The sequence below is a fragment of the Zophobas morio genome, unplaced genomic scaffold, assembly GCF_036711695.1.
Source record: "Zophobas morio isolate AGI-343-1 ecotype UQ-CSIRO unplaced genomic scaffold, CSIRO_AGI_Zmor_V1 ptg000002l, whole genome shotgun sequence".
Lineage (NCBI taxonomy): Eukaryota > Metazoa > Arthropoda > Insecta > Coleoptera > Tenebrionidae > Zophobas > Zophobas morio.
The window spans coordinates 2,339,098-2,354,770 of NW_026972107.1; the positions used below are offsets into that span (position 1 = coordinate 2,339,098).

Sequence of the window (15,673 nt, forward strand, 5' to 3'; positions counted from 1 at the left end):
CCCCTAACACCAATTTGCCGTTTTTTTGCTTCATTTTACTTATCTACAAGTACTCATCGCAGTGAGTTGCAAAATTATACAAGTTTTAATCAGATAGCGACTCGTTGATTACCAAAACACAGACAATAAAATGGTGAACTTCTGTAAAAGCAAGAAATGTTTGCTTGGCAAGACTGCCATTGTCACCGGCGCCAACACAGGTGAGTACCTACATGTGCATTTTTTGAATAACCAATTAAAAAAAAATGATTAGATTACCACCTAAGTGGACTGTGTCAATTTAGTGGTATTTATGTGTTTAAAATAGAAGTTACATATTGTATTTGTGTAGGGATAGGTTATGAAACGGCCTTAGAATTCGCAAAACGCGGCTGCCGCGTGATCATGGCTTGCCGCAACCAGGAAAAAGCGCACGCGGCCAGAGAAAAAATCGTGCAAGCAACCGGAAACGAAAACGTCGTCGTCAAATCAATCAATTTAGACACTCTCTCATCCGTGAGAGCCTTCGCCAAAGACATCAACGAGAACGAAGACCGCCTGGACTTGCTGGTCAATAACGCCGGAGCCGCCTATCTCCCAGACCAAACCACAGAAGATGGCCTCCAGTTGGAAATGGCCTGTAATTATTTCTCGCCGTTTCTTCTAACTGTCCTCCTTTTGGGTACGTTTCTGTGTTGTTCAAACGATCAAAGACAGTTCTAATTTTTTGTTGAAGATCTTCTAAAGAAGTCCGCGCCTAGTAGAATCATCAATGTTTCTTCCACCGCTGCGTTGTTCATCCGCAACCTAAACCTAGAAGAATTGAATAAGTACGCCGGATGGATGTTGTATTGCAGGACGAAACTTTGTCAGATTTATTTCACGCAAGAGCTTGCGAGGAGGCTGGAAGGGACCGAGGTTACCACGTATTCGTTGCACCCGGGGGCCGTCAACACGGAGTTTTTGAGGTCTTCGACTCTCGGGAGCTGGGTAGCGTCGAAGATGTTCAAGGTGTGAAGGGTACAAGATGGATAGTTAAGAAAAGTTTCATTCTTTGAAATTTCAGACGGCTGAAGAAGGTGCCCAGACTAGCATATATTTGGCATTGGAGGACGGAATTGAGGAGCACAATGGAGAGCATTTTGAAGATTGCAAAAGAGTTAAACCGTACTGTGGAGCTAGGGATGAAGAGAAGAGGAAGAAATTGTGGGAAATCAGCGAAGAAATGGTTGGACTACGACAGAAATAGTTCTAACTTGTTTTTTGTACTTCTAGTTTTGTGTTAAAACGAGAAAAGCGGGATTTTATTTAACCTAAAAAATTAATAAACTAAATTAAATAATTTGCCATTATGTGTACCTACACTATTGCATCTAAATCTAGAATTTAAAAAATTGAAAAATTAAAATATCGAAAAATTGAAAAGCAAGAAATCGAAAAGTTTTAAAATCCAAAACTTAAATCGAAAAATTCAAGAACTGAAACATCAAAAGATCGAAAAGTTGTAAATTTGTTCTAAAAACAAATTGTAAAATCGATAGATCGAGAAATCGAGACATTTAAAATTTAAAAATTGAAAAGATCGAAAAGTGACAAAATGAAAATCCCAAAACTGAAATATCGAAAAATGTTCAAATCAAGAAACCGAAAATTTGAAGAATCGAAAAATTGAAATGTTGGAAAACTGAAAAGTCGACAAACCCAGAAATTGAAAAACTCCAAAACTCAAATGATGAAAACTTGGGAAATCGAAAAATTGAAATATGAAAACAGTGAAAAATTTTTAGAGAAATCGAAAAAGTCAAAAACTGAAACATCAAAAGATCGCGAAGTCGAACAACTGAGAAATCGAAAAATCGATAGATTGAGAAATCCAAAGATCAAAAACCTGAAAAATAAAAAAAAATGATAAATTAAAATATTGAACAATCCCAAAACTTGCATATCGAGAAATTGAAAAATGGCAGAAGAATTGAAAAATTGAGAAATCGAAGTCGAAAAATGGGAAAATCGAGAAAATTTGAAGAATCGAAAAATTGAAATATTCCCAAAATTGAAATGTTGAAAAATTGAGTAATCGAAAACTTGAAAAATAAAGAAAGCTAAAAATCGGAAAATCGAAAATTTTAAAAAAACGAAATGTAAAGAAACCGAAACATCAGTAAATCGACACATTGACACATCGAAAACAGTAAATGAAAAATCTAAAACCAAAACGTCGAATTATCGAGAGATCGAGAAATCGAAGCATGAAAAAAATTTAAAAATCAAAAAATTTTAGAAGCAAAAAATTCAAAAATTTTATTTTAAAAAATCGAAAAATCGGTAAATTGAGAAATCGAAAAATTGAAAAACTGAAGAACCGATAGATGGAAAAATACTAACGCTGAAATATTGAAAAATTGAAGATTAAAAAAACTAAAAAATGCCAAAATTGAAAAACTGAAAAGTCGGGAAACCAAAATCGAAAATTCAAAAAAACAAAGACCTGAGAAATCGAAAAATTGAAAAATGGAAACATTTAAGAAGTCAAGAAATCGAGAAATTAGTAATTCGAATAATTTAAAAATTGAAAAATCAAAAAACGTAAAATTTAAATAATTGAAAAATTGATCAGTCAGGAATTTAAAAATTCTAGAAATTGAAAAATAAATCGAATAAGTGAAAAATCGAAAAATCCAAAATTAAAAAAATAAATATTAAAATATCGGAAATTTGAAGAATCGCAAAAATTGAAAATTGAGAAATCGAAACATCAAAAAATTGAAAAATGGAAAAACCGAGAAACTTAATATTTAAAAATTCAAAAGCTAAAACATCAACGATCGAGAAACAGAAAAAATGAGAAATCAAAAATTGAAAAACTGAAGAATCGAAAAATTGAAATGTTGAAACATTGAGAAATCGGAAACTTAAAAAATCAAAAAATCTGAAAATCGGAAATTTGAAAAATTTAAAAGAACGAAATGTCAAAAAATCGACAGATTTGGAAAATCGAGAAATCGAAACGTGCAGAAATCGAAAAATTGAAAAGTCGACAACCCGAGAAATTGAAAAACTCCAAAATTCAAATGATGAAAACTTGGGAAATCGAAAAATTAAAATATGGAAACAGCGAAAAATAGGAAAATCGTTAAAGAGAAATTGAAACATCAAAAATTGTAAAATCGATAGATCGAGAAATCCAAAGATCAAAAACCTGAAAAATCAAAAAATTGGAAAATTGAAATATTCAAAAACTGAAAAATCGAAAAATGGGAAAATCGAGAAAATTTTAAGTATTGAACTATTCCCAAAATTGAAATGTTGAAAAATTGAGAATTCGAAAACTTGAAAATTCAAAAAAGTTAAAAATCGGAAAATCGAAAAATTTAAAAAAACGAGATGTCAAGAAACCGACACAATAAATCGACAGAATGAAAAATTAAAATATCGAAAAATCTAAAACCGAGTCGTCGAATTATCGAGAAATCGAAGTATGGAAAAAACTGAAAAATCTAAAATTTAAAAATTCGAAAAATTGATAAATAGAAATATCACACGAACCGAGAAATTGAAAAATTCCAAAACTCAAATGAAAACTTGGGAAATCGAAAAATTGAAAAATGCGAACAAAACATCGAAAATGGCAAAATCGTTAAACAGAGAAATCGAAACATCGAAAAATTCAAAAACTGAAACATGAAAAGATCAAGAAGTCGAGAAACTTAGAAATCGAGACGTTTAAAATTTTAAAATCGAAAAGTGAAAAAATGAAAATCCCAAAACTGAAATGTTGAAAAACTGAGAAATCGAAAACTTAAAAAATCAAGAAATCCAAAATTCAGAAAGTTGAAAAATTTAAAAGAACGAAATGTTAAGAAACCGAAACTTCAAAAGATCGAGAAGTCGAAACACGGAGAAATCGAAAACCAAAAAAATTGAAAGATTTAAAACTAAAAAAAATTAAAATCGAAACATCAAAAACCTGAAAACTTAAAAATTGAAAATAGAAACATCCAAGAACTAAAAAATCGAAAAATTTAAAATTTTAAAAACTGCTTAATTAAAATATCAAAAAATCGAAAAAGTGAAGAAATAAAATACTGAAAATCCCAAAACTGAAATATCGAAAAATTGAAAAATGGAAGAAGAATTAAAAAATTGTGAAATCGAAAAATGGGAAAATCGGAAAGTCGAAAAATTTAAAAAAACGAAATGTTATGAAACCGAAACATCAAAAAAATTGAAAATCCAGAAATCGAAAAATAGAAAAGCTGACAAAGCGAGAAACGGAAAATTTGAAACCTGAAAAATGAAAAATTTAAAAATCGAAAATCTGAAGAATGGAAAAATTAATAACTCCCAACACTAAAATATCGAAAAAGCGAAAGTAAAAAATGGGGAAATTGAAAAGTCAAAAAATCGAAAAAAAACGAAATGTCGAGAAATCCAAAAACCGAGAAATCGAAACATCAGAAACATCAAAAGATAGAAAAATTAAAAATTGCAAAAACAAAAATCTAAAATTGAAGAACTGAAATATTGAAAAATCCCAAAACTAAGATAACAAAAATCTAAAAACGAGACGTCGAATAATCGATAGATTGAGAAATCGAAACACGAAAAAAATTGAAAAGTCTAAAATTAAAAATTTCGAAAAATTGAAAAATCAAAAATTGAAGAATCGAGAATTCAAAACCTTAAGAAATCGAAAAGCCGCAAACCGATAAATCCAAACATCAAAAAATAGAATAATTCAAAAATCTAAAATTAAAAAATCGGAAAATTGAAAAATTGAAGAATCGCAAAAATTGAAAATCAAGAATCCGAGAAATTGAAAAATCGAAATATTGAAAAATTCCAAAACTAAGATATCAAGAAACTAAAAAATCTAAAACCGAGACATCGAATAATCGGAAGATCGAGAAATCGAGAAAAGGGTAACTCGAAATGTCGAAAAACCGAGATGTGAAGTAATCGAAACATCCGAAAATCGACAAATTGAAAAATCGAGAAACGTAAAATTTGACGGATCAAAAATTGAAAAATCGAAAAATTGAAGAATCGCAAAAATTGAAAATCAAGAATCCGAGAAATTGAAAAATCGAAATATTGAAAAATTCCAAAACTAAGATATCAAGAAACTAAAAAATCTAAAACCGAGACATCGAATAATCGGAAGATCGAGAAATCGAAACGCGATAAAAATTGATAAAAGAAATATCGAAGAATAAAAAAAAATTGAAAATAAAATCGAAACATCAAAATATCGAAAAACTGAAAAATCAAAAATCTATTAATGGAGAAATTGAGAAATCGAAAATTTCGAAACGTCAAACATCAATAAACTGAAATATCGAAAAAATCAAAAATGGAAGCATTAAAAAATTGAAAAGTCCTGAAATCGAAATCGAAAATTTAAAGAATCAAAAAACTGAAAAATCGAAAAACCAAGATGTCAAGAAATTGAAAAATCTAAATTTGTAAAATTTAAAGAATCGAAAAATTGATAAATCAGGAATTTAAAAATTCTAAAAATTGAAAAATAGAAACACTGAATAAGTGAAAAATCAAAAAATCCAAAATTTAAATAATTGAAATATATATTAAAATATCGGAAATTTGAGAAATCGAAAAATCTTAACACTGCACAATTGAAAATCTAAAAATTGGAGAATAAAAAATCTGAAAAATCCCTAATTTGAAATATCGAAAAATTGGGAAATCGAAAATTATAAAAATTGAGAAATCGGAAAATGATCACACATATACACATCCACATTTTTTTCACAAAAATTTAGATTTCTAGGATATGAACGGATAAATTTTGATTAACGATTTACCATGCACGGTCGGATAGTTTCGAACATTATCAATCTAATAAAAATGCGATCAGACGAAAACGGGAGACCTATTTTTTCGTACTCTTGGTGTCACGAAACATCGAGAAAAAAATACTTGCAGCCTTCAAGGTTTTTAAGTCAAAATGTTGTCAATTTCGTCTTTACGAGAAGAAAAATTATTCGAACGTACTTCTACAAGGACAAGGTAGACTGCATTAAAGTAATAAAAACATCACCATCATGTGTTGATTTGTTGGTTATTTAATAGCTGCTCATTAAAGAAACCTCTAGAACATTACTCATCCACAACACCAACGTTCCAAGTTGTGTTTTTTTTATCTACACGCAGGTACTCATCAAAATGAGTTGCAAAAAAAAAAAACAGGTTCTAATCTATGCCGACCTTGTCAGTAAAAGCTATAACTACGCCATCGCGTTCGCAGGCTCGAAATTACGTAGGTGCATTCATCGATTATTACCTGAAATACAAACACTGCGTCCGGTAGCATAATTAAAAATAAAAATGGTGAACTACTGTAAAAGCAAGAAGTCTTTGGTTGGCAAGACTGCAATTATCACGGGCGCGAACACAGGTAAGTGCAAGTGCAATAATAATAAATGAACTATTAAAAAAAATACGTTATATTGTAAAAGTACGTTATTTTGTATAGGCATCGGTTATGAAACGGCCTTAGAATTCGCAAAACGCGGCTGCCGCGTAATAATGGCGTGCCGCAACCAGGAAAAAGCAAACGCGGCCAGAGAAAAAATCGTGCAAGCAACCGGCAACGAAAACATCGTCGTCAAATCAATCAACTTAGACTCCCTCGCGTCCGTGCGAGACTTCGCCAAATACATCAACGAAACCGAAGACCGCTTGGACTTACTCATCAACAACGCCGGAGCAGCTCAACTCCCGGACAAAACCACTGAAGACGGCCTCCAGTTAGAAATGGCCTGTAATTATTTCGCCCCGTTTCTTCTAACAATCCTACTTTTGGGTACGTTTCTCTCACTGAACCACCAACAATACTAACTCTTTTCTTCTTAAAGATCTGTTAAAGAAGTCCGCACCTAGCAGAATCGTCAATGTTTCCTCCGCCGCTGCGAAGATGATCCACAACTTAAATCTCGAAGAACTTAATAAATACGGGGGTTGGATGTTGTATTGCAGGACGAAACTTTGTCAGATTTACTTCACTCAAGAGCTCGCGAAGAGGCTGGAAGGGACTAATGTTACCACGTATTCGTTGCACCCGGGGGCCATCAATTCGGAGTTTTATAAGGGTTCGGCCATCGGGAGCTGGGTAGGTTCGAAGGTGTTCAAGGTATGGAGGGTACAAAATGAAGGGTTTCGAGGTTCATTGTTTGAATTTTCAGACGTCTGAAGAAGGTGCCCAGACTAGCATATATTTGGCACTGGAGGACGGAATTGAGGAGCACAATGGAGAGCATTTTGAAGACTGCAAAAGGGTTAAACCTTACTGTGGGGCTAAGGACGATGAGAAGAGGAAGAAATTGTGGGAAATCAGCGAAGAAATGGTCGGACTACGACAGAAATAGTTTTTAATCAAAAAATTTATATTTTTGTAAAACTAGCCTCCACACGAGGATGAATAGGAAAGCACTGTATAGAAAGTTCTACTCACTTGCGTAATGCACCCATTTCTTACCTAAAAAATTTTACCAACCCAATAAAACAAAAACCTCACTATAAACTGTTTATTATGGTATTGAGAAATTGAAAAATTTCATAATTTAAGTGATGAAAACTTGGAAAATCGAAAAATTGAGAAATGGAAACATGGAAAAATAGGGAAATAGCTAAACAAAGAAATTGAAACATCAAAAGATTGAGAAGTCGAAAAATGGAAAAATCGAAATAGGCCAAAATCAAAAACCTAAAAACTAAAATATCGAAAACTCTGAAACTGAGACGTCGAAAAATTGAAGAATCGAAACATCGAAAAATAGAAAAACTGACAAAGCGAGAAATCGAAAATTTGAAACCTCAAAAATTTAAAAATCGAAAATCTCAGGAATTGAAAGATTTAAAACTTCCAACACTAAAATACCGAAAAACTGAGAAATCGAAACTAAAAATGGGGAAATTGAAAAGTCAAAAAATCGAAAAGTCGAGAAATCGAAACATCAAAAAATTCAAATACTGAAACATCAAAAGATAGAAAAATTAAAAATCTAAAACTTAAAAATTTAAAAAAAAATGCCAAACACTGATAAATAGAAATATCGAAGAAGTGAAAATTGAAAAAAATTGAAAAACGAGAAATCCAAACGTCAAAAAATCGAAAAATTAAATGATCTAAAATTTGAAAAGTCGACAAACGGAGAAATTGAACATTTTCAAAACTCAACTGATGTAAAATTGGCAAATCGAAAAATTAAAAATGGAAATAAAGAACTGAAAAATCGAAAATTTGATCGGCAAATTGAAAAATGAACAAACCAAGAAACTGAAATATTCCTAAACTCAAATGATGAAAACTTGAGAAATCGAAAAAATCAAAAACTGAAACATCAAAAGATCGAGAAGTCGGAAAACTAAGAAATATTATAAGTAGGCCAAAATCGAACAGCCAAAAATTGAAAAATTTTAAACGTAAAAAAATCGAATAATTGTAAAATCGATAGATCGAGGAATTGAAACATCAAAAATCTGAACAATCGAAAAAATTTGAACTTCAAGAATTGCCAAATTAGAAAATACAAAAAATCGAAACATTTAATTTACTAAAATTTAAAAAGAGAAAAGCGAAGAAGTTAAATATTAAAAAATCTCGAAAGTGAAATATCGGCAAATCGAGAAATCGAAGACCAAAAGTGGGAAAATCGAGAAATCGAAGAATAAAAAATATGAAAAATCCCTTAATTGAAATATAGAAAAATAGAGAAATCGAATGTGACGGTTGAAAAATTTCAAAAAACGAATTGTCAAGAAACCAAAACATCGAAAAACTGAAAAGTCAAAAATTTAAAATCAAGAAAACGAAAAATTGAAAAACCCGAAAAATGAAAAGTTGACAAACCGAGAAATTGAAAAATGGAAACATCGAAAAATAGGCAAAAATCGAATCGGTAAACTGAGAAATCGAAAATTTAGAAACGTCAAAAATTTAAAAATTGAAAATCGGTAAACCGACTCCACAATTTAAATAAACAAAGACTTGAAAATTCGAAACATTGAAAAATCAAAAGATCGAAAATTTGAAGAATAATTGAAAAATTGAAAACTTGAAAAACAATGAAATCAAAATCGAAAAGTCGAAAAATTTTAAAAATCGAAAAACCGAGATATGAAGTAATCGAAACATTCAAAAATTGACAAATTGAAAAATCCGAAAACGTAAAATTTTAAAAATCAAGAATATAAAAATTCGAAAAATTGAAGAATCGCAAAAATTGAAAACGGAAAAAATAGGTACATCGAAAAACCCAGAAATTGAAAAATCGAAAAATTCAAAAACTAAAACATCAAAGATCGAGAAACAGAGAAATTGAAAATCTAAAAATTGAAGAATAAAAAACCTGAAAAGTCCTAAAACTGAAAATTAGAAAAATTAAGACATCGAAAACGTGAAAAATCAAGAAATCTTATAGTCGAAAAATCGAAATATTAAAAAAAATGAAATGTCAAGAAATCGAAAGATCAAAAATTGAAAAACCTAAAATTTAAAAAGTCGAAAAATCGAGAAATCGAAAAATAAAAAAATTTAAGAATTGAAAAATTAAATCAAAATATCGAAAAATTGAAAAATCAAAAATTTATTAATGGAGAAATTGAGAAATCGAAAATTTCGGAACGTCAAAATCAACAAATCGAAAATTTGAAGAATCAAAAAACTGAGAAACTAAAAACTTGAAAAATCATGAAATCTAAAAATTTAAACATTCGAAAAATTTATAAATCAAGAATTTAAAAATGTTAAAAATTGAAAAATAAAAACATTGAATAAGTGAAATATCGGAAATTTGAAAAATCGAGAAATCGAAAAATTGAAGAATAAAAAATGTGAAAAATCCCTAAACTGAAATATCGAAACATTGAGAAATCGAATGCCAAGGTTGAAAAATTTCAAAAAACAAATTGTCAAGAAACCAAAACATCCAAAAATCGGTAGATTGAAAAACCGAATAACGTAAAATTTAAACAATCGAAAAATTGAAAAATCAAAAATTGAAAATCAAGAAAACGAAAAACTGAAAAATCCGAAAAATGAAAAGTTGACAAACCGAGAAACTGAAAAGTGGAAACATCGAAAATTTGAAGAATATATGTAATTGAAAAATTGAAAGCTTGAAAAAAATTCATAAAATCGAAGTATCGAGATGTGAAGTAATCGAAATATCCAAAAATTGACAAATTGAAAAATCCAAAAACGTAAAATTTGAAGAATCAAAAAATTGAAAAACCAAGAATATAAAAATTCAAAAAATTGTAAAATAGATAAAAGAATAAGTGAAAAATCGAAAAAACTAAAATTAAAAGATTTAAATATTAAAATATCGAAAAATTGAAGAATCGCAAAAATCGAAAATGGAGAAAATCGGAACATCAAAGATCGAGAAATAGAGAAATAGAGAAATTGGAAAAATGAAGACATCAAAAACATGAAAAATCAAGGAATCTTATAATCGAAAACTCGAAATATTAAAAAAAATTAAATGTCAAGAAATCGAAAGATCAAAAATTGAAAAATCGAAAACTTGAAAATAGAGAAATTGAAAAACCAAGAAATCGAAACAAAAAATTGCAAAAATCGAAATATTGAAAAATCCCAAAACTAAGATATCAAAAAACTAAAAAATCTAAAACCGAGACGTCGAATAATCGGAAGATCGAGAAATCGAAACATGACAAAAATTGAAAATTCGAAAAATTGATCAATAGACATATGGAAGAACTGAAAAATCGCATAATCGAAAAATAAAAAAAAAATTAAATTGAAAAACTAAATCAAAATATAGAAAAATCAAAAATCTCTTCATGGAGAAATTGAGAAATCGAAACTTTCGGAATGTCAAAACCAACAAATCGAAAATTTGAAGAATCAAAAAACTGAAAAACCGAAAACTTGAAAAATCATATCTAAAAATTTACAAAATCAAAAAACCGAGATATCAAGAAATTTTAAAATGCTAAAAATTGAAAAACAAAAACATTGAATAAGTGAAATATCTAAAATTTGAAAAATCGCAAAAATTTAAAATCGAGAAACAGAGAAATTGAGAAATCGAAAATTTGAAACCTCAAAAATAAAAAAAAAAATTAAATCGAAAAATTGAATAAAAAATGTGAAAAAGCACTAAACTGAAATATCGAAACATTGAGAAATCGAATGTGAAGGTTGAAAAATTTCAAAAAAGAAATTGTCAAGAAACCAAAACATCCAAAAATCGGTACATTAAAAAACCGAATAACGTAAAATTTAAAGAATCGAAAAACTGAAAAATCGAAAATTGTAAAATCTCAAAAATGAAAAGCTGACAAACCGAGAAATTGAAAAGTGGAAACATCAAAAAATAGGCGAAAATCGAATCGGTAAATTGAGAAATCGAAAATTTAGAGACGTCAAAAATTTAAAAATTGAAAAATCGGTAAACCGACTCCACAATTTAAAAAAACAAAGACTTGAAAAATCGAAACATTGAAAAATCAAGGAATCGAGAAAAGAATAACTAAAAATTTATAAATCAAAGATCGAAAATTTGAAGAATAATTGAAAAACCGAGATGTGAAGTAATCGAAACATCCAGAGAAATTGACAAATTGAAAAATCCGAAATCGTAAAATTTGAAAAATCAAGAATAGAAAAACGAATAAATGAAAAATTTAAATATTAAAATATCGAAAAACTGAAGAATCGCAAATATTGAAAATGGAGAAAATCGGAACATCGAAAAACCGAGAAATTGAAAAATCGAAAAATTCAAAAACTAAAACATCAAAGATCGGGAAATAGAGAAACAGAAAAATTGAAAAGCCGAAAAACCAAGAAATCAAAAAATTGCAAAAATCGAAATATTGAGGAATCCCAAAGCTAGCATATCAAAAAACTAAAAAATCTAAACCGAGACGTCGAATAATCGGAAATCGAGAATTCGAAACATGACAAAAACTGAAAAATCTAATATTTAAAAATTCTAAAAATTGATAAACAGAAATATCGAAGAACTGAAAAATCGAGAAATCGAAAAATAAAAAAAGAATTAAAATTGAAAAATTAATGGAGAAATTGAGAAATCGAAAATTTGAAGAATGAACAAACCGAGATGTCAAATTTAAAAATCGAAAAATGTAAAATTTAAAGATATGAAAAATATAAATCAAGAATTTAAAAATGCTAAAAATTGAAAAATAAAAACATTGAATATCGGAAATTTCAAAAATCGCAAAATTGAAAATCGAGAAATCGAAATATCAAAAAATCGAAAAATTTAAAACCTAAAGCATCAAAGATCGAGAAATAGAGAAATCGAAAATTTGAAACTTCAAAAATTAAAACATTTTAAAACCGAAAAATCTCAACACTGAAAAATTAAAAATCTAAAAACTGAAGAATAAAAAATGTGAAAAATCCCTAAACTGAAATATCGAAAAATTTGTTACACATATATTTACATATCCACACTTTTTTTTCCAAAAATCTCGATGTCTAGGATATGAACGGATAAATTTTGATCAACGATTTACCATGCTCGGTCGGGTAGTTTCGACGACTTATCAATCTAACAAAAATCCGAAAAGATGGAAACGGGAGACCAATTTTTTCGTACCCTTGGGGTCATGAAACATTCAGAAAAAAAATACTTGGAGCCCTCAAGATTTTTAAAGCAAAATTGAAAAAAAAATTCGAACGTACTTCTACAAGCACAAGGTGGACTGCATTTAAGTAATAAAAACATCACCGATTTGTTGGTTTAATAGCTGCTTATTAAAGAAATCTCTAGAACATTACTCATCCTTATTTTGTTTTTCATATCTACACACAGGTACTCATCAAAATGAGTTGCAAAAAAAACAGGTTCTAATCTATGGCGACCTTGCCAGAAAACGCTAAAACCACGCCATCGCGCTCGCAGACCCGAAATTACGTGGGTACATTCATCGATTATTACGCGAAATACAAACACTCCGTCCGGTAGCATAATTAAAAATAAGATGGTGAACTACTGTAAAAGCAAGAAGTCTTTGATTGGGAAAACTGCAATTATCACCGGCGCCAACACAGGTAAGTGCAAGTGCAATAAGAATGAATAACCATTAAAAAAAATGACGTTATCTTCTAAAAGCGCTTATCACGATTACGAAAAATAAAAATACGTTATTTTGTATAGGCATCGGCTATGAAACGGCGTTAGAATTCGCAAAACGCGGCTGCCGCGTAATAATGGCATGCCGCAACCAGGAAAAAGCAAACGCGGCCAGAGAAAAAATCGTGCAAGCAACCGGCAACGAAAACGTCGTCGTCAAATCACTCAACCTAGACTCCCTCGCGTCGGTGCGAGCCTTCGCCAAAGACATCAACGAAACCGAAGACCGCTTGGACTTACTCATCAACAACGCCGGAGCAGCTCAACTCCCGGACAAAACCACTGAAGACGGCCTCCAGTTAGAAATGGCCTGTAATTATTTCGCCCCGTTTCTTCTAACCATCCTACTTTTGGGTACGTTTCTCTCACTGAACCACATCAGTACTAACTCTTTTCTTGTTAAAGATCTCCTAAAGAAGTCCGCACCCAGTAGAATCGTCAATGTTTCCTCCGCCGCTGCGAAGATGATCCACAACTTAAATGTGGAAGAACTTAATAAATACGGGGGATGGATGTTGTATTGCAGGACGAAACTTTGTCAGATTTACTTCACTCAAGAGCTCGCGAAGAGGTTGGAAGGGACTAATGTTACCACCTATTCGTTGCACCCGGGGGCCGTCAACACGGAGTTTCTGAGGGGTTCGACCATCGGGAGCTGGGTAGCTTCAAAGGTGTTCAAGGTATGGACGGTACAAGATGGAAGGTTAGAGTTACATTGTTTGAATTTTCAGACGCCTGAAGAAGGTGCCCAGACTACCATATATTTGGCACTGGAGGACGGAATTGACGAGCACAATGGAGAGCATTTTGAAGATTGCAAAAGAGTTAAACCGTACTGTGGGGCTAAGGATGAAGAGAAGAGAAAAAAATTGTGGGAAATCAGCGAAGAAATGGTCGGATTACGACAGAAGTAGTTTCTAAACTGCATAATGTACCCATTTCTTCACTACCTAATAAATTTTACCAACTCAATAAAACAAAAAACTCTCTATAAACTGTTTATTGTGGTACTTATTTTTTACATCTTTATTATTTTTCGTGCTTCAACAGGTTCATAGACAGACACAGTGAGGTAAGTTCGTTGAAATGTGTCCCGCATTCAACCAGCGTACATCAGCACCCTCTGCCCATGAACATATTAACAGCAAGTTATCAAACAAAAGAAAAAAAATCAAACAAAAAAATAAAAAAGGAAATGTTGGGTTTAGAGTCCAGCTTCTGCCGGTCTCTGTCCCGAAACGGGGCGATGGCTCTTCGCGAGATAGTCTGCAAACTCTTGATACGGCGTCTTCGTCAAAGGCATCTCCTTCCACAAATCGGGAGTCAAATAGGCGTACGTCTTAGCAATAGCGGCGTAAGTGGCTTTGGCGAAATTGCCCAAAGTTCCGGTCGAACCTCTAGCGGAAGTGTAGCAGTCCTCAATACCTGCCATCTGAAGAAGTTTCTTGGGGACGGGGGCTGAGACGATTCCGGTACCACGTGGGGCCGGGATGAGCCGCACGGTGACCGAGCCGCACTTCCCGGTGACCTGAAACATCCACAAAGTGAGACACCGGTTTTTTCTGGGGTGTACATTATATGAAGATGGGGGGGTCAGAAATTCTGGCCATCATGGAGCAGAGCCCTCTGGTGGAAACCGCGAAAGAATAAAGTTATTCATCATGTTAACAAATCAAATATTGAAACCAATAAATAAGTGGAGATTTACCTTGCATGGTACCGTATGGGGTTTACCAATTTTGTTACCCCAGTAGCCCCTACGCACTGGAACTACAGATAGCTTGGCCAGAATGATGGCGCCTCTGATGGCTGTGGCCACTTCCTTGCTGCATTTCACCCCCAAGCCAATATGGCCGTTGCTATCACCAATGGCGACGAAAGCCTTGAAACGGGTACGCTGACCAGCACGTGTTTGTTTCTGTACGGGCATGATTTTCAACACCTATGGAACCATAAATTAACCCAAAATTCGAATTTGTTTACACGGATTCTAACCTCATCTTTCAAAGAGGGTCCAATGAAGAAATCAATGATTTCAAATTCTTTGATTGGTAGAGAGAACAAGTAGATCTCTTCAAGGGATCGGATTTTTCCGTCACGGACAAGACGTCCTAGTTTAGTTACAGGAATCCATTCCTTCTGGTCTTCCTTTCCACGACCACGGCCTCTACCGCGGCCGCGTCCACGACCACGTGGACCACCACGACCTCCACGAGCACCTCCAAATCCTCCACGGAATCCACCGCGCCCACCGGCTGGAGCTGCGTCCGCCATTCTGAAAACAAGACTTTCATAAGACTGGAAATATTTAGCTGTTTAGATCGTAAAAGTATTTACGCGTCATTCCAATTCAAAAAATCTCTATGACGTCATAGCCCGCACGGCGTAATGAAGACTACGTAATTTCAACGTTGTTACCACGTGGTGCATAAAAGAAAATAATTAAACTAAAAAAGTGATGCATGCACAACACAAAAATAATTCTAGCACACTCAGTATATTAATTTTGTTTACACTAGACTAGGTGCATTTGATTT

The 15,673-nt window shown here is 32.0% G+C and overlaps 4 protein-coding genes across 4 annotated transcripts; 3 read left to right on the plus strand and 1 right to left on the minus strand.

Moving 5' to 3' along the window:
- Nucleotides 1-14: 14 nt before the first annotated feature.
- Nucleotides 15-1,323, plus strand: LOC135124104 (retinol dehydrogenase 11-like). Its single transcript, XM_064048977.1, has 4 exons — nucleotides 15-200; nucleotides 332-661; nucleotides 716-990; nucleotides 1,046-1,323. The coding sequence occupies exons 1-4, from the start codon at nucleotides 131-133 to the stop codon at nucleotides 1,226-1,228; spliced, it is 858 nt and encodes a 285-aa protein (XP_063905047.1). The 5' UTR covers nucleotides 15-130; the 3' UTR covers nucleotides 1,229-1,323.
- A 4,651-nt stretch (nucleotides 1,324-5,974) lies between these two features.
- Nucleotides 5,975-7,442, plus strand: LOC135124113 (retinol dehydrogenase 11-like). Its single transcript, XM_064048986.1, has 4 exons — nucleotides 5,975-6,397; nucleotides 6,476-6,805; nucleotides 6,858-7,132; nucleotides 7,185-7,442. The coding sequence occupies exons 1-4, from the start codon at nucleotides 6,328-6,330 to the stop codon at nucleotides 7,365-7,367; spliced, it is 858 nt and encodes a 285-aa protein (XP_063905056.1). The 5' UTR covers nucleotides 5,975-6,327; the 3' UTR covers nucleotides 7,368-7,442.
- Nucleotides 7,443-12,356: 4,914 nt separating this feature from the next.
- LOC135124126 (retinol dehydrogenase 11-like) lies at nucleotides 12,357-14,136 on the plus strand. The gene is made up of 4 exons (XM_064048996.1): nucleotides 12,357-13,054; nucleotides 13,161-13,490; nucleotides 13,542-13,816; nucleotides 13,868-14,136. The coding sequence occupies exons 1-4, from the start codon at nucleotides 12,985-12,987 to the stop codon at nucleotides 14,048-14,050; spliced, it is 858 nt and encodes a 285-aa protein (XP_063905066.1). The 5' UTR covers nucleotides 12,357-12,984; the 3' UTR covers nucleotides 14,051-14,136.
- Nucleotides 14,122-15,410, minus strand: LOC135124134 (small ribosomal subunit protein uS5). The gene is made up of 3 exons (XM_064049008.1): nucleotides 15,132-15,410; nucleotides 14,845-15,078; nucleotides 14,122-14,664 (listed from the first exon to the last, which is right to left on the minus strand). Exons 1-3 carry the CDS (start codon nucleotides 15,408-15,410, stop codon nucleotides 14,341-14,343), a joined length of 837 nt encoding a protein of 278 aa, XP_063905078.1. The 3' UTR covers nucleotides 14,122-14,340.
- Nucleotides 15,411-15,673: the final 263 nt, after the last annotated feature.